General features: G+C 29.7%; 1 protein-coding gene across 1 annotated transcript in view; it reads left to right on the top strand.

Annotated features, from left to right (window-relative positions):
- LOC145243947 (tetraspanin-18-like) overlaps nucleotides 1-22,146 on the top strand; it is a 132,937-nt gene that overhangs the window by 82,694 nt on the left and 28,097 nt on the right. Inside the window, exon 2 of the mRNA XM_080107075.1 lies at nucleotides 21,122-21,322. Coding sequence (XP_079963201.1) covers nucleotides 21,260-21,322 — 63 coding nt within the window. The 5' untranslated portion in view covers nucleotides 21,122-21,259. The remainder of the gene's footprint in view (nucleotides 1-21,121; nucleotides 21,323-22,146) is intronic.

Raw genomic sequence — 22,146 nt, forward strand, 5'->3', positions numbered from 1 at the left:
TAATGTGGTTTAAAATGTCTTTACATACACGTCTTACATACACGTCTCGACATCTCATATCGACAATGTGAACTGTACATCTCATATCTACACTTCTAAGTATGAACATTTTATAAATATGAATCGTCATAACACGAACAATCTCTTTCTTACAACATACCTCACAACATCCCTCTCTCTAAGACTCTCACTATTAATAACAACAAGTACAATAATAATAATGAAACCCTTAAATATAACACTTCTTCCAATCTTATGATCTCTCAATATAACGCTATTTTCAACTTCAGCATCTAATTTTTCTATAATTTGACGTTTTTCGAGTAAAGTCAGTGTCACTTGTTTTCTTTTAGAGTTGCAAGCCGTTGTGATGGGTTGTTTTACACTATTTTAAATATAGCAATTTGAAAAAAAATTTACAGTTAGTGTAAATTAGTTATCTACATTAATTATCTACATTAATTACATAGTACTAATATTAACATTTCTGCGCAATATCTGACTAAACCATGTAAACAGTTTTACTGCAACTCCGCATCAAATATGCTAATACAATTTCAATGACGAGGACAGTTCAAGTTTAGAGAAAATCCAGGTTTAGAAGAAGTCCAAATGAGAGGAAGTCCAAATGAGAGGAAGTCCAAATGAAAGGAAGTCCAACTTTAGAGGAAGTTCAAATTAAAGGAGTTTTACTCTACTTCATTTAATCACATAAATTAATATACAATGATATAATTTTATGCGTAAAGATTTCAGCATTTACTTCAACAGTGCTCAATACATAGGTAGAACTAGCTAGTAAGTTATAAAAATATATATGGCAATTAACCTACAAAGAATATTCCGCGTTTCATTCTCGTGAGAATTCGTCACGCATAAGCATCACGAGAATGAAACACGGAATATTATATGTAACTTAATAATTGCCATATATATTTTTAGAACCTACTATATATATATATATATATATATATATATATATATATATATATATATATATATATATATATATATATGGCACAATCACCGAACTTAGGTAACGTTGAATCTGGCCAGTACCAGGTAGGTGAACATTTGAGAAGACTAGGCCCTGTATGTACCGCACCAAGTCGTAGAAATTCCCAGGTTGATATCTGAGGGCGCTTTAATTCATTGTGAGAGATGCACCTCCAATCTTCGTTAAGACATGCATCTGGGAGAACTCTGATGTAAAAACCTACTGTATATTCTATCCTGTGGAAGCTATCGACACCGACAAAGGTTAGCAGTAATACCAAAAAGTGTTTTTCGTTCTACAGAAAGCCTTCATCACTATAAACACATCATCTGCGTAGATTTCCGAGCAACTTAGTTGTTGTGGCGGAAGCTCATACCTCGGGAGAGTCAATATCATATATATATATATATATATATATATATATATATATATATATATATATATATAGTAATTTATAAAATATATATGGCGATTAAGTTACACTGAATATTCGGCGTTTCGTCCACTCTAGGACTCCTCCTCCTAGAGTGGATGAAACGCCGAATATTCAGTGTAGCTTAATCGCCATATATATTTTATAAATTACTAACTAGCTCTACCTACGTATTGAGCACTTTTGAAGTAAATACTTAAAGTTTACGCATAAATCTATACTTTCGTATATTAATTTTATGTGAGTAAATTAAGTATATATATATATATATATATGTATGTATATATATATACATATAGATATTCATATATATACATGTTATTGGTTTTGCGATATGTCTTGAATGAATTCAATTATTTACGAAAGTGCATTTTTATCTAAAGGCGAGTTGGAAATAATTTTCCCTTTAACCAATTTGGTACCCCCACATGGGAAGCGATATATATATATATATATATATATATATATATATTATTTTAAAAATATAATTATCCACTGACACGTGTTTCCTCGTGAGTTGAGCATATTGGGAAGTTATATACAAACTGCCATTAGCGTATTAAGCGATGCTCTTTGTGAAACAAATCGAGCGGAGGCATTTGGACGATATCAAAACATCGTTAATTCATTACCCGCACAGCAGCAGCCGTATGGCGCAATAGTGAGAAGCCTTGACCGTCTAACCGCACTGATGAGTTGTGAAACAACGAAACAGTACTCTATGTGGATGACTATATATATATATATATATATATACATATATATATATATATATATATATATATATATATATATATATATATATATATATATCGAAGATTGGACTGTTCAAAGCGTTTTATAATTATATAGATATGAAATGGGGTATATTGATTTCGAAAAAAAACAACAAAAAAAAAACCTACAATACGGAAGCAGAAATCCAACTAAAATCAATTCTACAAATTTCTTAAAGTGTCTTTTTTCTTTACCTCGAAAAAGAAATCAAACTTTAAAGTGTTGGATTATTTTAAGAAACAAAAAAAAAAGTTATTGTATTAGAAGAAGTGTAGAAGTAAAAAAAAAGTTATGAAAAATCCTTAACAAATTTTTGAGGTTCCTCTATCTAAGCAGACTAGTTTTAGTTATAACAGTGAAGTGTAAATGCGACCTAACGGTGTGCAATACTGTGCGTCACTGTTGCTTAATATGTGTGTGTGTGCGCGCGCGTGTTTTGCTAGATTACTGTGGTATGAATATTCAATAAAAGGATTGTCCTCCCGGATTAAAAAATGGATTATGTAAAACAAAATCAAGTAACACATCATAATCGGATCGGCTAAGGCACAGCGTGCGTCAAAAGATCATATCTCCAAGAATGATTACATTAAGTCTAAGTTAACATTTTTTTTTATATTCAATTAAAGTGTTCCCAATGATCCTCCTAAAACTATCACTGAATATAAGGAATCTAATTGGTTGAATATTACAAAAATAGATTAAAATACTTTCAGTTTCTGAGATCCGTTTATGAAACCGTTTTGTAAGTAACACTGCGCCATTTCCTCTGTGTACCTGAAATCAGACGAAACACCCACAAACAGAATTCTTTCCAAGACCTTTCCACATGTGGAAACGTTACCGTAGGAATATTTCCCAGTAGATTACAACATGATTGTTCTGGAGTCCAATATTAACAAATATCTGTCGAGTCATCCTGTGAATTAATCATCGTTCTAAATCCTTTAATCGTACTGTTCTATTACTATCGAAATTTTCACTGGCCGCTATCCCCATGTGGCTTTTGGCCTTTTTAAGTGGTGAACCATTAGAATAATAAACTTGAAGTATTGTACTGAAGTTTTATATGATGTATAGTAGACGTTAAATAAAAATTCACTAGACGTTAAAAACAGGCAAAACTTATAGCCAGTTGAGTCTGAATGAGTTCTTTATGCCAAATTGATGGATAGATATCTTTAAATTTGCGCTTAATTTTGCATTAAATACTAATTTTCATTGATCTTTATATATCCCTAATTATACATCGCTTCACTTTATAATAAAAGACCATACAACATTTCAGCTAGATGGGTTTAGTAGTTTCCGGTAAAACTTTTAGAGTAAATGTGGTATTCTGATGATTAATCCATATTTATCTCTATATGCGTACCGAACGGATGCCATAATATTTAGTTCGTTACACCTCATCATACCAAAGGTCCATACAAAATTTCAGCTAGATCGATTTAGTAGTTTCTGAGAAAAAAATGTAACAGACAGACACAGACATATATATATATATATATATATATATATATATATATATATGTATGTAGAAAGAGAGAGAGAGAGAGAGAGAGAGAGAGAGAGAGAGAGAGAGAGAGAGTGTTTAATAAAGAAATCGACAATAATAATGAGACAAAAGAACTTATGATATTATGTTACATGTCTGCGTCAGCACTAACCCTATTCGGGTTTAACCGGCTTCTTCCTCATGGGAGTATAAAAATTCACAAGCGGTCCCCAGTATATCCCAGTTAGAAGAGATAACGATGTTAGGTTATTGCAACTCTTTCAGGGGGGTGTCGACGTCCTCCTACATACAGCGCCTTGAATTCCAAAATTGGCAATGATCAGGCTCAACGTTGCTTAACTTCGGTGATCCGACGGGAACCGGTGTGTCAACGTGATTTTGTGATATATATATATATATATATATATATATATATATATATATATGTATGTGTGTGTGTGTGTGTGTGTGTGCGTGTGATACATGTAGTATCTATTTATTCCTTTTTTATATTTATAAAACGGTCTCCTTATATTTCGGAAATAAATTTGATTCTTTAGTGGGAAACAGATTAATTAGATTGGTGTATTTTTTTTTTAATTCGCCGGAAGTGGTAATAACCGGAACATGATACACCACGCTGAAATGCTACTATGCAAAAACATACTATTGGACTTTCATACACCTCGAATTCATCTCTAGATATTATAGTTCGATTTCAAAATAGCATTACCTCCCTCCATTTACACTAAACCTACAAGCACACATTCCTAAACTACTATATAAACCAACCTCTATATCTAAAATGAAATCCATCATATTTAATCAATTTCATCAGCAAACGCACTTCTTAAGATTCACTGGTTATATCCATCATATTAATAAATTTACTCATCAATTTTACCATTTTACTCTTTTTTTTTTTACAATTTTAGTGTCATTTTAATAACTGATTTAAAAAGTTTTATAAGCCAGTGGCTGTAGTAAAATTGCTGTGTTCATTTATTAATACGATGGATTGAACCAGTGACTCAACAAGTGCGTGTTTTATGCGGAGGTTGACATCTCTATATTAATACAATAACATGTGTGTTATTTCCTGTGACACGCTTACACCCGGGTCGTTTAATTGTTATGTACTCCCATTTCTTGCCATAAATAAATTTACCAAGAATTCTTCATGAGCTTTGGTTTCGGTTTCGATTATAGCTAATGACACTTAAGTCATCTATTTTTTTTTAATAAATAATTTTATCATGAATTCTTCATAAGTTTTGGTTTTCGATTATGGCTGAAGGAACTCAAGTCATGGATATACATTTTTTTTATTTTTGAAATCGCAACTTTATAACATATACAAATCGCTAGAACATTAACTCTATAATAATACATACGAAATCTGCAAGAATTAAAATATCATATTTAAGCGTACTTTACAACCGGGCTTAGCCGGGCGTTTGTGCTAGCTTAGATAAATACTTGTGCAGTTTAAACAAAAAAGCTACAATAATAATCAGAGCGTCTCCATTTACGCTGAACATCTACAGAATTCCAACATCAATATATTACATATGAATGAGTCCCTCTGTGGAATTTCCACAAGTCCCGCTAGTTAAACATAATTGTAGAAGTCTTAAGATACTTGCAATTGTATTTTTGTAGGTGACACTCTTCTGGGGGTGGGGGTTAAGGTTCAATCCTTATTTTGGGCGATATTAAAAATATAGTTTCGTATTACTTAAGACTTCTACTCGGTCATGAGTAGCGGCTCGAGAGCATGCTACTCCCGTAGATTAAATAAAAAAGTTCCGTTTGAAATTACGTGCAGATTCCCGAGTTCGACAGAAAGATTTCAGAGTTCGACAAGATACACCTGAAGAAAGTCCGAAGGCTACATTGAGCGAAACGTTGTATGAACAACATTCAAGACGAGAACATTAGTCCGTATAACCCAAATAATACATGATTATCTCTTATTCAACATAAATCTGTGGAACTGTCTTCCGTTCTCCTGCTTTCCAGCTAACTACAATCTGGTTGTCTTCAAGTCCAACGTAAACAAGTTCTTGACCAGCTGTTCCACTTAGTTAACAAATTTACCTGATTTCTATTACTAACAATTACTATATTGTTCAATTGACTACTGTACACTCTTAACCCTTATCCTCGAGTGGTCTCTGGGCCTTGATAAGTGGTGATGGCTATGTAAAAAAAAATCTATATAATGCTAAAACACGATGTTGCTTGTATTACCGTGTACAACGATTACTTCATCAAAATGATGACGTCACAAAATGATTATCCCACAAAAACAAAAAAACAAAAAAAAACAAAACGATGCCACCCAAAAGAGATTAATTACAATCGAGCACAATAGAAGACGCCACAAAATGATGACATAATCCATCAGATATAAAAGAGGGGTTATTTAATATATAAGCTTTTGAAGTTGAAAATATGACTTCTCACAAAAATGATTATCTCTTATTTTTTTAGACACAGGAAATAAACTTCTTAATAAAAACAAGTGATCAAAGAAATGCCAATTTTTCTCGGAATCCATACTTATTACAATTATATATATATATATATATATATATATATATATATATATATATATATATATATATATATATATATATTAAGCTAGCAGGCCACTCGACGTTGCCCGATCTTAAAATACGCGTAAACATATTTTTATACATGCAAATTTCATATTTATTATTATAGAGCAAATTATCTATTGATTATTATATTGTACCCAATGTATAAATTAAAAAAAAAGAATGACTTTGGTTCCATCAGCTTGAATCGAAACCAAAACAATCAGCAATCCAGGCTTAGTCGTTATTTAGCGCCTTAGCTTTCTTTGTTACTATCTGAGCTACTGCAATTCGAATAAACAAAAAACTAAAAATTACACGAGTTTCAACTAAAAATGTATATATATGTATGCTCAGAAGTAAGTCGACTTACTCCTGCCAACGTAAAATGTTATTTTTTCAATTTTGACACCTTAAAACTATTTCCATAGGATAATAACCAAAGCGAAAGTGTCCCCGATGTATAAATACCATATATATTAAGTTTGCAAATGCAAGTATTCAGAGAGTATTTTGGTAGAGAAATTTCGCACCACACATATGAGATCACACACACACACACACACACACACACACATATATATATATATATATATATATATATATATATATATATATATATAATATATATATATATATATATATATATATATATATATATATATATATATACCCATGTGGGGGCACCATACTGGTCAAATGGAAAATTATTCCCAACTTGCATTTAGGTAAAAATGTGCTTCCATACAAATAATTGAATTCATTCAATAGTTATCGCTAACAAAAACAAACAAACAAACAAACAAACAAACAACATCTCTCTCACTCTTTCTCTCTCTCTCTCTCTCTCTCTCTCTCTCTCTCTCTATATATATATATATATATATATATATATATGTGCGCGCGCGCGTGTGTGTGTGTGTAGTGTGTGTAATTTGTTTTAATGAATTAACCTGAGAAATTTATTGTATATTTTGCAAACATCTTTCCTCTGATGAGAAGAATTGCATTTTTCGAAACTCCACGGAATAAGATTTTTCAAGTTTATTTGTACTCTTTGTCCGATAATTAAAAACTCTGTATACCGTCTTTACAGATTTCTAATGTGTTTTTGAAAATTTGATCTAAATTTTCAATAATTAGATTTTTCTATAACACACACACACACACACACACACACACACACACACACACACACACACACACACACATATATATATATATAAAGAGAGAGAGGGAGAGAGAGAGAGAGAGAGAGAGAGAGAGAGAGAGAGAGAGAGAGATGAAGATAGGTCCGTGGTCTACAAATTTTTTTATCCTAAATTCTACGCAATTATGCACAGTGTAAAAGCTACACACAAATAGAATTGAGCGTAATAGTTAAATGAAATCAATTATCTAATAAGAAACTATAAAAAAATTAATAATTACTTAATGAACCTTCGCTTTTCAAAGGATTATGCAAATTAATTTACTTTCATGAAGTCGCTTGCATATCCATGATTGAGCATATTAAGAAGTTCGTAGAGGCTTTAAATATCAATGTCAGAGCGAGTAAAAACTCAATTTTATTGGTATATTGAGGTTTATATTTTTGACGCAAATAGGTCATAAATTAGTAAAAAAATCGAAATTGTTTGAAACAAAATTCCCAAGGGTATTTCTTTTAAAAATAATTTATGTCACCCATAATTACGACTAGAACATATTTTTCTAACATGCTAACACAAGTAAAAACATAATACATGTAACATATTATATATATATATATATATATATATATATATATATATATATATATATATATATGTGTGTGTGTGTGTGATAAAATCGTGCTCAGTGGTAAAACATCATGGTGCTGATTGAGCAGTAAGGAGTCCTATCCTTCTTAAATTTTTAGCAATGCTGACGACGGATGATACCCTGAAACACGTGAACATGGATAACTTTTATGCACTTAAAAATATTTAATAAATCTTTAAAGAAAAATATTTAATAACTAAAAATAATGAATAACAAAAAATGACTTTCCTAAAAAAATTGTGGTGACAGAAATAAAAAACAAAACAAAAACAAAACAAACAAAGAAACAAACAAAAAAAACCCCTAGGTAACTCGTTGCTTAGGTAAGTGAAACAATTAGTTACAACAGAATCGCTAATTAAAAATCAATAGCAGATCTTTACACTATTCCCTCTGCTCCACTTGTTTTTTGTTTTCAAGTAAGACTTACTTGTTTCATCAAATACTTCTGCATGCAAAATCCAATCCCGCATTTTGCTAATTCCTACACTCTGATGAGAAGGAAAGTATTTCTTCGAAACTCCGCGAATTAAGGACTATCCATTTATCTAGTGTTTCCTTTTCAGATTAAATATGTTTTTAACTCATTTCAAAGTGATTTTAACATATTTTATTAACTGTTTGCTCATATATATATATATATATATATATATATATATATATATATATATGTATATATATATATAATAAAGATATATATATAAATAAAGATATATATATGTATAATAAAGATATATATATATATAAAGAGATATATATATAAAGATATATATATATAAATAAAGATATATATATATATATATAATAAAGATATATATATATAAATAAAGATATATATATATAAAGATATATATATAAATATATATATATAAATATATATAAAAAGATATATATAATATATATATATATATAAAGATATATATATTTATATATAAAGATATATATATATAAAGATATATATATATATAAAGATATATATATATATATATATATATATATATATATATATATATATTCATTTATTTAATAAACGTATGCATTAATTAGAGGCCTCAACTTTTCTGATGGGAACTCTTACTTACCCAACACGCTTAATTTATATGTACCCTTATTAAATAATATATATATATATATATATATATATATATATATATAGAGAGAGAGAGAGAATGAGAGAGAGAGATAAATAAAAAAGAAACCAAGTTATGTGTTCACCAACGTTTCGTTTTTATTTTGAGACTTCCTCTGGATGAATAAAATTAAGAAAACAAAACACCAGTACAAATATTTTAAAATATATTTTTGATGTAATTAAATGGATGAACCTGTTCTGTTTAAGAAACGGAAAAAATTGTTGGAAGTTACAAAAAAAAAAAATTGAAATTTTAGATATAGGTTCCTTGGACATGGATCTAACTTAATAACTTGATTTGAGCCCAAAACAATAAATTTTAAGGGGTCATAATAGGGGTCTAAGTTTAAAAAAAATTGACCTCTGTGGTCTCTTCCAAATTACTCAGACAATTTCTGGTCTAAATATTTGAAATTTTACATAAAGGGTATTCAGAGATAGGGCAAGCTTTTTAATCAGTTTGGGTCGAAAATTTTTAGTTACCAATATATATATATATATATATATATATATATTTATATTGTATTGATAAAGGTGAATCTGCATAGCTTATTCCACCTTCTTATCTTAGTTTGCTTCAGTTTGTGCCTATTTGTTGCACGTCTACATTTTATTGTCTTCTATAAAGTTAAATTTTCTTTATATACACACTAAACAATGCTTCAAGCAAACTACATCAACCTCATGTTATTATTATTATTATTATTATTATTATTATTATTATTATTATTATTATTATTATATAATTGATTTATGCATAAGTCCGAAAAGAACATATCCGAACAATTACATGAGCTTAATTACAGATTATTAATCCTGTGGTTTACAGTCTTGATATTGTTGATATCGTTACACTAAGCAAACAAAAAAGTGCTTGCTGTGTTTTCAATTTCGACTCTTGGAAATATGATACTTTACATCTAGTTAACGTTCAATTATCCTAAATTTAAATCTATATATAAATTCATATATAGATATATATATATGTATATTTGCTTGGCTTTCGATTGGCTGAAATAAAAAGAGTCTTAAATCTAAGAAGTCTGCACTGTTTACCAAGCTTCAACCTCTGCCCGATCGCCGTAATGTCGCATGTCCGTGCCTGTTTTACAAGTACTTTAGTGGAATGTATTATGATGAAATCATAGAGCTTCTGCTCCTTCGACTTACAAATTCCGACTAAACCGATAAGCAGCAAAATCTCACGCATTAATTGTTAGATCTCCAAATGTCGGAAAGTCTTCTACTCTAATAGTTTTTTCCCCTTGGATTGCTAGACTTTGGAATTCCCTCCCTGTTTCCTGCTCCCTTTACTATAATAACTTGCAGAAGTTTAAATGTAATGTGAACACAAATCGTATTCATCAACTCCCTACAGTCGCCTATTAGTAACCCCTTTAGTTCCAAGTAGTAATATGACTTGTTTGCGATGAAGAAAAAAAAGGTAAAATAAATTTTCTATTAAGATTCTTATTGATATTCATACGAACTGTATTCACAAGCTGTCACTGGTTATAACAAAACTAACTCACTATACAGGAATGTTTCTTGTGAGAAACCGAGCATTCTACGGGGAGAGGAAGGTATATTTGTTCCCGCCGAAGCCGAAGGAATTTCTCTGTGACATGAACGATGCCAAACGCCTCTCATGGTAACTTTTTTACATTCAAGATAAAACACACCCAGTTTGTCAACGGAATCTCTTGTTTTTTTTTCACTTCCCTTTGACCCACCTTGAAATTTAAACAAACTTGTATTTCCTCGTTTACATATTCGTTCTTAACAGACTGTTCTTGTTAATGAAACACACCCGCTGTTTTAGAAATAATTCGTTCTAGACATTAAGTTCAGGACTTGCGTAAAACATTCGCGATTCATAATGATTTCCGCCATTCAAAGCGATTTTTCTATCAAATGATATACTCCATTTGAGATGTTCTCTAATGTTTCTAATATAATCGGGACCCTACAATCACGCTATTATTATTATTATTATTATTATTATTATTATTATTATTATTGGCATAATATTGGGATCGGATACTCCAATATTTATAAACTCTTATATTCCCTCTGTAATTTAATAACAAATAATTTAGTGCTTCTTTGGTGTTTCTTTTCCATTTAACACTACTTGTATGCCTAATCATTGAGCGGCGTGGGTACGTCAACTCCATCTTTACATAGCTTCTATACTTTTAGAGCTAGTATGAATAAGAGATGACGGTGATTCAGTGGTTAACGACACGGACTGACGACCCGAGTGTCCCAAGTTCGAATCCAGTTCGCTCTACAAAAATAACTTTCACTTAGGATGTTCGAAACCTTCACGTGGCGCGTTCAGTATCTCACTAGAAATAATACTGACTAGAAAAATATCGGGGAAACCAATGCCAACAACAGACTCTTCGGATATATACGATATGATGATAATGGATTATGAAGAAAATAATTTGTAAAATTTGGAAGGAAAAATACATCATACATTTACATGAGAGAGTATGTAACTACGGTGAATGTATTTAGTTTTTTTTTCCGCAAAAATATAGATTTTTTTTATCTTGACGCACTCACCATTGGATGAAACAAAAAAATTATAGATTGTTTTTAAGCAAAAATAAATGGATTTGAAAAAAAATACAAGAAAACCTATAATCTCATATTCTTCACCCACAAAGAAAAACGCACATACATACATGCAGTTTGTGATACTAGCTTCAGGTCCTACCACAAAAAGTGTCATGAACGGTCAAGGAGGATGGAAATGTCTAGGATGGAAAGTACTAACAAGACGTACATTGGAAAGGTGCCGATAGTATATATATATATATATATATATATATATATATATATATATATATATTTAGGAGGCATATTGCCGCTTAAATTCCAGAGGAAAACAACGGGCAATGTCAGAGAAAGCAATGGTAGACGAATGTTGTGATAACGCAAATTGATTTGAAACAGTTATTGAAAGAAGCAGAGAGTGCATGAAATCTAGGGAGGCATTGTCACTCAGACTTCAAGGAATATCACTTGTTATTTTCACTGTGTTTAAATCATATTAGTTATTTAGGGGATGTTTAAAAACTGACTCCATGATATATATTAAGGCGGGGTCTAATTGAATGTGTCGAAAACAGTAACTAGTGATTACAGCATGTGCATATTAATGGACAAAAATCTTATGAGTAAGAAATATGGCGCACGCTCACAATGTAAGTGCAACATCCGGCTAGAACCAATTGCTGGCGTCTGATATTGATAAGTGTCTCCTTTGTATAAACATTTTAACATATTTTCTGATGAGTGTTTTAGGAATTTTCTGGAACCAATCAATCATCTCTCCAGAAGAAATTCAATAGTTATGTTGGATTAAAATTTTTTAAAGTGTCTATAATTCTGTCCAATATATATATATATATATATATATATTTTACTAATATTATCTATTGGACAGAATTATACCAACTTTAAAATCTAAAATCTAACATAACCTTTGGATTATTTAAAAAGTAGAAATATGAAAATGGAGCGATAACTAAATTCGAAAGGAATAAAAAATATATCAACAAAAAGAAAAAATAAGAGTGGTATAAAGGTAGGTTCAACTGCTTGATCTCTTTAAATAGATATTATGAATGTATTCATATATGTATAACTATTGTATTTTACTGACTTCTCAGTAGCTATTTTGGAATATTTTAATGATATATTTAAAATTGTCCAAATGGCTGTAAAACAATTGTAACGTATATGAAAATACATAATATAATGTTCTTATGAAAACTGATAATTATGAAACTTAAATAATTGAATCAATTAATATTGACTTTGATTTTATTGGTATATGAACCGGAATTTAAATATATTAAAATTTGGTTTAAAAAATAATAATAAGATATATATTAGTGTCGGAACGATTATGCGGAATTGGGATCGAGAATCGAAAAAATCGTAATTTGGGGGGGGGGGAGCGGTATCGGAATCGGTATCGGAATCTAAAAAGGTTATGCCTGTTTACCGATGCCCAAAACGACCTTTTTTTATCGTTTTATTTCTTTATTTTTGTTCAAATGCTTAATTTTGTACGGTTCGTATTGATGATGAAATGAAAAATATTTACTGATTTCAAACTACCAGTAAAACTTTACTCTAGAGTTCACATCCATATGCGTATTGTTACATTTTCGAAAATATATACACATTTTACATATTTTTTTGCGGTAATCCAAATTCTCTTCCAACAAAAACAACTTTGTATTTAGAAACTTACATAAACTCGGAATCGGTAATTGTATCGAAATCGGGAATTTAGAACAGAATCAGCAATTGTATCGGAACGGGGAAAATACTGGAATCGTCCCATCACTAATATATATATATATATATATATATATATATATATATATATATATATATATATATATATATACTAGCAGGAAGTACCCGTCGTTGACTGGGTTCAAAAACAGCCTACAGAAAATGGACTGTGATTGATGAAAGTATGATAGGTTATGAAAAGGAGGGAGTTGTAAAGAGATAGGTTTTCATACTCAAAAATTTTACCCCAAGCAAAATATAATGAAAGTAAAGATAATTTTCGCGAAAATATATATTTTTATATCAACTTTGTTTCCATTCGTAGCCAAGATTGACCAACAAAATGATGTTTCTTTACAAAGAGAAAATGTTATATATATAATAATATAAATATACAAGAAATAAATGTTACCATAGTCAATAAAAGTTTTATGGCAGAAAAGTTCATTGGTTTGTATTTTTAAGTAGTTTGTAAAACAAAAAAAAAAAAATTTAATTCACAAACCGGTTTAAAAAAAAATGAAAATGGCAGCGACTTTGAAATGGAGAGCCCCGTTTTCAATTTGAAGGAGGAGTATCTGAGAATTCTGTGTTAATTTAAGAGAGTTCCGTCTATTTTCCGCGATTTTGATGTTGGATCGAAGAAAAAAACTTCATAGCAAAGTTCAACCCCGCCTTAAACATCTCTCAATAATTATACACATAAATAGGCAAAACACAAAATACACTTACACGCATGCATACTTGGGTAAATGTGCCTCCTCACACACGAAACAAAACAAGTACAATAAAGCACGCGCACACTTTCACGGGCATGCACATCCATATCCAGTATAATACCATTTCCATAAACTAAACAAACAGTTAGAAATTATACGTGTGTATGTGTATGTGTATGTACACACGTATGTGTGTATGCATATATATATGTGTGTGTGTATGTGTATGTATGCGTGTATGTGTGTAATTGTGTATACATGTGTTTGTATATATATCATCTGTTATCTATCCTCCATCTTGTTTGTGTGTGTACGTGCACTTATGTTTGGGTGACTGAACATGTATGCATATGTGCTTGGATTAGGAAAGAAAGAAAACTTCAACCAATATATATGTAAGGTATGGGTGTATGAATATGTATGTGTGTGTGTGTGATTGTGGGTGCGTGTGTCCATATATATATATATATATATATATGGGTGGATGGATGCATACGCATCTGTATATATGTGTGTGTGTGTGTATATATATGTATGCATATATATGGGTGGGTAAATGCATTCGTGTGTGTATGTGTGTATATGGATGTATGCGTATGTGTGAGCCCCTGCATATGTCTCTCTATATATGCATGTGCGTGTATGTATGTGTGTGCCTGCATACGTATGCGGATGTATGTGAGTGTGTATGTGCATACATGTATGTATATATATATGTGTGTGTGTATGTATATGCATGAGTGTGATTTTGTGTGCGTGTGTGTGCATATATATCTTCTCCTACATATTCTCCATCTTACTTGTGTATGTGCGTGTACTGATGTTTGAATGCACGCTTGTTTTGATTGGGAAAGACAAAAAAGATTAACAAATATGTGTGTGATATGTTAGCGGGTGGATGTGTGTGAGTACGTGTGTGAGTGTGTAGGTGGGCATGTATATATGTATACTCCTACATATATTTCTGTATATATGCGTGTGTATATGTGTATATAACTGCGTGCATGCGTATGCGTGTGTATATGTTTATGTACATGTATGTATATGTATGTGTGTGTGATTGCATGTGAGTGTGTGCTACACAAGGGGGAAAGAAAGTCATAAAAAACCATAAAAACCTTCACCAAATGAACCAAAAGCGCTCTCTTTGAACTTAACACTGACTGGACACTACCAACACTTATTGTTGGGGACAGAATGTCTGAGACCACATCACTCTGAAAAACACATTTAGTATCAGCAGATGTAAAAATAATATTTCAAATTCTCATTTAAAAAAAAACCTTTTTGCGAAAATATCTGGAGAGAGCGAAACAAAGCTTGAAACGCGTTATAAAAATATTTTAAAATAAAAATATGATAAAAGGCTTAAAAACCCACAATTGTTGATGGCTACACCTTTTTAAATATACATTTTTTTCTCTCGTTGGAACTACACAATCATCACTTTAAATATATATATATATATATATATATATATATATATATATATATATATATGTGTGTGTGTATATATATATATGCGTGCCTCTGTGTGTGTGTGTGTGTTTATAATGTCAAGTGTTCTCATAAAAGTGTATGAGGAGATATAATATCTAATATTAACTTCATATTTGTGTAGAGCTGGGTAGTAAGAGATAAAATGTATGGTAATTAAGTCACACAGAATTTTCTGCGTTTCATCATTCTCTGTAAGAAATCATGCTTAGCCTAATAATTCCCACGGGGATGAAACGCGGAAGATTATGTATAGTTTTATTACCATATATTTCATAACTCTCTCCCTTTCTCTCCCCCCCTCTCTCTCTCTCCACACACACACACACACACACACACACACACACACACACACACACACACACATATATATATATATATATATATATATATATATATATATATATATATAAACCAGCTAACTAATCATTCCTGTCCTTGTTCGAATTTCGGAAGATTTTAATTTATAACCCATGCATACTTGAACGGACTAATAATACACGAAAACTTGAAATACAAGAAGTATTATTGGTAGAAACTAAAATATCTACAAAATAAACTTTACTAATAGCAGTAACATCCTGACAAGCATCTTTAAATTGTTCAAAACCACTTAGATTAATCTATGCCTGACAATGAATACAGAATGAGACGACAACTTGGTTGTCTGTAAGTCCAACATAAACAAATTCTTGATGAGCCGTTCCCTTAAGTAATCCAATCTACCAAATTTCCATTACTAACGATTACTACGATATTATCTCATTGATTACTGTACACTTATCCTCGAGTGGCCTCCGGGCCTTGTTAAGTGGTGACTCCTATGTTAAAAAGAAAATTAATCGAACTTACAACAAATATGGCGATCACATCAGCCAGTTCATTCGAGAAGTGAAGATGGTTATTCGTAAGATGAAAAAGATCCAAAGCAGAATTAATAGACAAAAAACGCCAACTTTATTTAATGAAATATATATATATATATATATATATATATATATATATATATATATATATATATATATATATATATATATATATATACTTCATTTACTCACATAAAATTAATATACGAAAGTATAAATTTATGCGTAAACTTTAAGTATTTACTTCAGAAGTGCTCATACGTAGGTAGAGCTAGTTAGTAAGTTATAAAATATATATAGCGATTAAGCTACACTGAATATTCCGCGTTTCATCCACTTTTGGACTCTTCAGGCTTATGCGCATAAGCCTGAAGAGTCCTAGAGTGGATGAGACGCGGAATATTCAGTGTAGCTGAATCGCTATATGCCGCTCCCCATTAAAGGGGGTACCAGATTGGTCAATGGGAAAACTATTCCCAGCAAGCATTTAGGTAAAAATGCACTTTCGTATAAATACTTGAATTCATTCAAGAAAGTATCGCTAACAAAAACAAATAAAAACATCTACGTAAAAGTGATACATTTAGTAGTCCGGCGAGGTTAGCCGCGAGGTAGAGGTTAAGGCTTCTTATCACGAGGTGCCGATTTCGAATCTCGCTAGATTCATCCACTCTGATGAGTTGTGGACGACGAAACAGGTGTCAGTGGATAATTATAGTTTAAAATAATATATATGCTGCTCCCCATTAAAGGGGGTACCAGATTGGTCAATGGGAAAATTATTCCCAGCAAGTATTTAGGTAAAAATGCACTTTTGTATAAATACTTTAATTCATTCAAGAAAGTATCGCTAATAAAAACATATATTTATATATATATATATATATATATATATATATATATATATATATATATATATATATATATATATATATATATATATATATGTGTGTGTTCGTGTGTGTATATATCGTTAGTAAACATTCCAAAACTAGATGTGCATAATACACACTTATACTACTTTATTCATACATTTTATAAAGTACGTCTTACACGTGTTTCGTTGAATAGAGGTAGCCTACGAAACAACTAATCAGTGACAAATGAATGATTCTTAGAAAACAGTTGGATAGTTTTTAGTCTTTCTTGGGATGAAAAAGAGTTTTGTAAGAAAAAAATGCTGATAAAAGGAAATGGAAATATTTAAAGTTCGCAAAACCATAAGAATAAAAACACTGACTTACTGCAGTGTTAGGTGTGTCAGAAATTTTGGGAAAAATATTGAATAATTCCACCCCGTCTGTCCAAGCTTATAACTCCTCGAAAAATGTAATTCAAGCCCTAATTTTTTTTTCAATTAAAGGAGCAAGTACCAAGGTTTCATTAAAAAAACAAAAACAAAAACAAACAACATGTTTTTTTTTAAAAAAGGTTTTAAACTTCGGACTTTATAGGTAAATTTCTAAAAGACAATACTTTTTTTGTTTTAAATTTGAATATATTATTTATTGGCCTTTTATCTTCAATTTGTGATATATAAAACTTTGGTGAGTAACTTAATTATTTACGTTTTAATAGACATTTCAAAATGGGAGGCGTGAATTAATTCCACCCCTTGTCTTTCCAAGTTTATAATTACTCGAAAAATGTAATTTAAGCCCTAATTTTGTTTCAATTAAAGAAACAAGGACCAAGGTTTCATTAAAAAAAAAAACAAAAGAAAAAACAAACAACGTGTTTAAAAAAAAAGGTTTTAAACTTCGGACTTTACAGATAAATTTCTAAAAAAGACTACTTTTTTTGTTTTAAATTTGAATATATTATTTATTGATCTTTTATCTTCAATTTGTGATATATAAAACTTTGGTGAGTAAATTAATTATTTACTTTTTAATAGACACTTGAAAATGGGAGGGGGTGTATATTAAAAAAAAAACGTTTGTCCAAAATATTATATTCGATTTATTGGAAAGAGCATAAAATTTCATATTGACCCTGAAAATATCGTAAAAATTGACTCAATAAAAAAATTTTGATAGATTTTTAAAGTTTAAAAATTGAAAAATACTGAGCTCGTAAAATTCAATTAATTTCATTACTGTTTTTTAAAAAAATATTTTTATTACTTTTAAAACAACTTTAATATTTTATTTTAATAATCCATAAAGAAAATAAACAACCCACTTTTAAAAGAGAAATTACGAGTTTTTTAAATATTTTATTCGCAGTTTCGTGTTAGGGGCGTCAAAAATTCCTTACTGCAGTGTTTATAGGCATCCATACTCCCCCTTAAAAAATGGATTCAAAGTTGAATACATATCATGTCGCCATATTTGATTACTAGAAATGTTATAATACTGTTTCCAAGATTTCGCATTTAGGTTTAAATTGAAAAATAAAACGTCAAAATAAAAGCGTAAGATATTTTTTTTATTTTTTTAATTAACATTTATTATCAACTAGCAATAAAAAAAGCTGTCAATTTTTTTAAATTTGACCCCTATTATGATCCCTTAACATTTATTGTTTGGGGATCAAATCAAGTTATTAAGTTAGATTCATGTCCAAGGAACCTATATCTACAATTTCAAGTGTTTAGACCCAAAATTGTCGGATGAGTCTGGTAGAGTTCTCAAAGGTCAAATCGTTGAACTTTAACCCCTTAACACCAAATTTCTGGCCGAAAATGGATTACAAAGATTTTTCCCAAATCTCAGTACCCTGTATATCAAATTTCGAGTCTGTAGACTAAATATTGACAGAGTCATTGCGTAGGAAAATGTACCCAGACACACAGACACACAGACACAAACACACATATATTTTCACTTTTATAGATATATAGATAGATTATATACTATTTCTAAATTATTTATAATAAAAATAACTTAAAATTTAATTACATTCATTAGCAAATTACCTACGAAACAAATTTACTTCCAATAAAAGCACTTATTCACTTTTGTAAATAAATATTTCCACTTCCATTGATGCTTTCTTTTAAATTTTCATCTTATTAATATTTTTTTATATTTATTGTTATTAATAAGACAAAAATGTTATTAAATTACATCATCCACATTTATGTTCAATTAAAACAGCAATCAAGTTCGATAACTCTTCCTTATAAGAATATATATATAAGTTACTCTCCTTGCATTATTTAAAATTTTCTTTTCTAACAAAATTAGTCAATGGACATGACTAGTTTTAAAATACTCATTATTTTTTACCTGTCTTTAACGCAAACAATCCTTTCATATTTACAATCATATCACCATTTAATGAGAATCTCAATCCACGTTCGAAATGAAGAAAAATCTGGATAATTATTAATTTTATCAATCCCAACACACGAGAAAAAAAACACATCTGTTTACTAACACAATTGATATATCACTCCGAAGATTAGATATTCCTAGTATATAAATTTATTTTTATTATTATTTATTATTTATTTAGAAAAAATGTAATATATATATATATATATATATATATATATATATATATATATATATATATATATATAGTAGGAAGTTATGAAAATATATATGGCAATTTAGCTCCACAGAATATTCCGCGTTTCATCCACGCTCTACCTATGTATTGAGCACTGTTGAATACTTAAAGTTTACGCATAAATTATACTTTCGTATATTAATTTATGTGATTAAATGAAACATTCACATATATATATATATATATATATATATATATATATATATATATATTATTTAATAAGGGTACATATCAATTAAGAGTGTTGGGTAAGTAAGAGTTCCCATCAGAAAAGTTGAGGCCTCTAATTGATGCATACCTTTATTAAATAAATGAATATATATATATATATATATATATATATATATATATATAGTTTTTATACCTTCATTTTCTCTCTTTATTGACTTCTATATAAGCTCTAAAACAATTTGTTCAGCTTTGTATTATCCCGATAAGTCTCCTCTTATATATATATATATATATATATATATATATATATATATATATATATATATATATATATATATACCTGTTTCGAAGTGTCTAGTAAGGGAAGAAATAGAGGAAAGTTTAAAGTCCATGACATAGAAAGATTTAAAACAATTTCAAAAGTTTAAAACTATGCAGGTCGATAGAAAAATGGCTACACTTTTTCCCATCTTGAGTCTTTTGAGCATACGCTCAAGAAGTGAGCTCCACGCATCATCTCTGTACGCCACCGGATGTATAGAAGTATTGCATTATTTGTTTGATTACATTAACTGTATTTTCATTATCGCCCCCAATTTTTTTTCTTTTACTGACTTTTGATTTTGATTTTGTTTCTTTATCATGTAAAATATCCAAAATTTAGAACAGCCGTCCAAGACATTTCAATAGTTGACGCGAATACCAAGGATCATGTTTTTATGACTATTTTAGATAGCTTTTCAACTAACTAACCTACCTATTGTCTTTTTTTTTTGTTTTCAGTATAAACTCATCTGTCGCAGAAAAGAAAAGCTCCCTGGTCACGAAGTTGTCACCATTTCCGGCTGACAGTGTCCCCCATCAAACAACCTTTCATTTTTACCTCCTCGTGAACGTTTTCAACCAACGGGGACTCACAAAATGCAGGACACGGGGCGATACTTGTTGAAGAATTGTATTCTCTTTTTAAACCTCCTCATCGTGGTAAGGCTATATATATATATATATATATATATATATATATATATATATATATATATATATATATATATTTTTTTTTTTTCTAACCAGCGATGTTACTTTAATTTAAATGATCTCCTTTGAAAATTTCTGAATAAATATTTAAAGAATGGATTTAATAATGTATCATTTTTATTAAATCACTTTAATTAGTGTTAATATGGATAAAACTATTGCATATATACAGGAAAATATGTCAATAAAATTATAAATTAATTACACAAAGCATTAATTTGTCATGGACAGTTTTTTAAAAAACAGTTATTTAAATCAGGCATTCAAAACGGCATATAGACGTTTCATCTATATTATTAATCCATTAGTACAAAATGTGTTATATTTTAATAACAGTAAGTTGTTTTTATTGTAATATGTAAGAAATGTATATATAAAAACACTTTCGCATTTATTCATTTTAATAAATTACGTTTCATTTCTTTCATTCAAGCGATAATTATCCAAGAAGAGAATAATAGTTCAAATAATACAAAAAATAATTATAAATCCTCATCTCAAAAATATACATTCATCATATCAAAAAACCGGAATGAACCTGGAGTTAATAACAAAATTTAAAAAAGACTTGGCGCGATTTACGTTTTAAATTTCTAACGGCTGTGTTCATTGGGAAAGCAAATAAACCAAACATTTTTTTTTTTACTATTAACCAATAATATCCAGTGTGAATGCACCTGAAGAGGGTCGGAGGTTACATCGGCCGAAACGTTGTATAAAACAAAACAAACAAAAAAAAACAAGATAAGAATAATAGTCTAAATAATACAAAA

Source organism: Euprymna scolopes, chromosome 22 (genome assembly GCF_053919585.1).
Source record: "Euprymna scolopes isolate OS-2025 chromosome 22, ASM5391958v1, whole genome shotgun sequence".
Taxonomy (NCBI): domain Eukaryota; kingdom Metazoa; phylum Mollusca; class Cephalopoda; order Sepiida; family Sepiolidae; genus Euprymna; species Euprymna scolopes.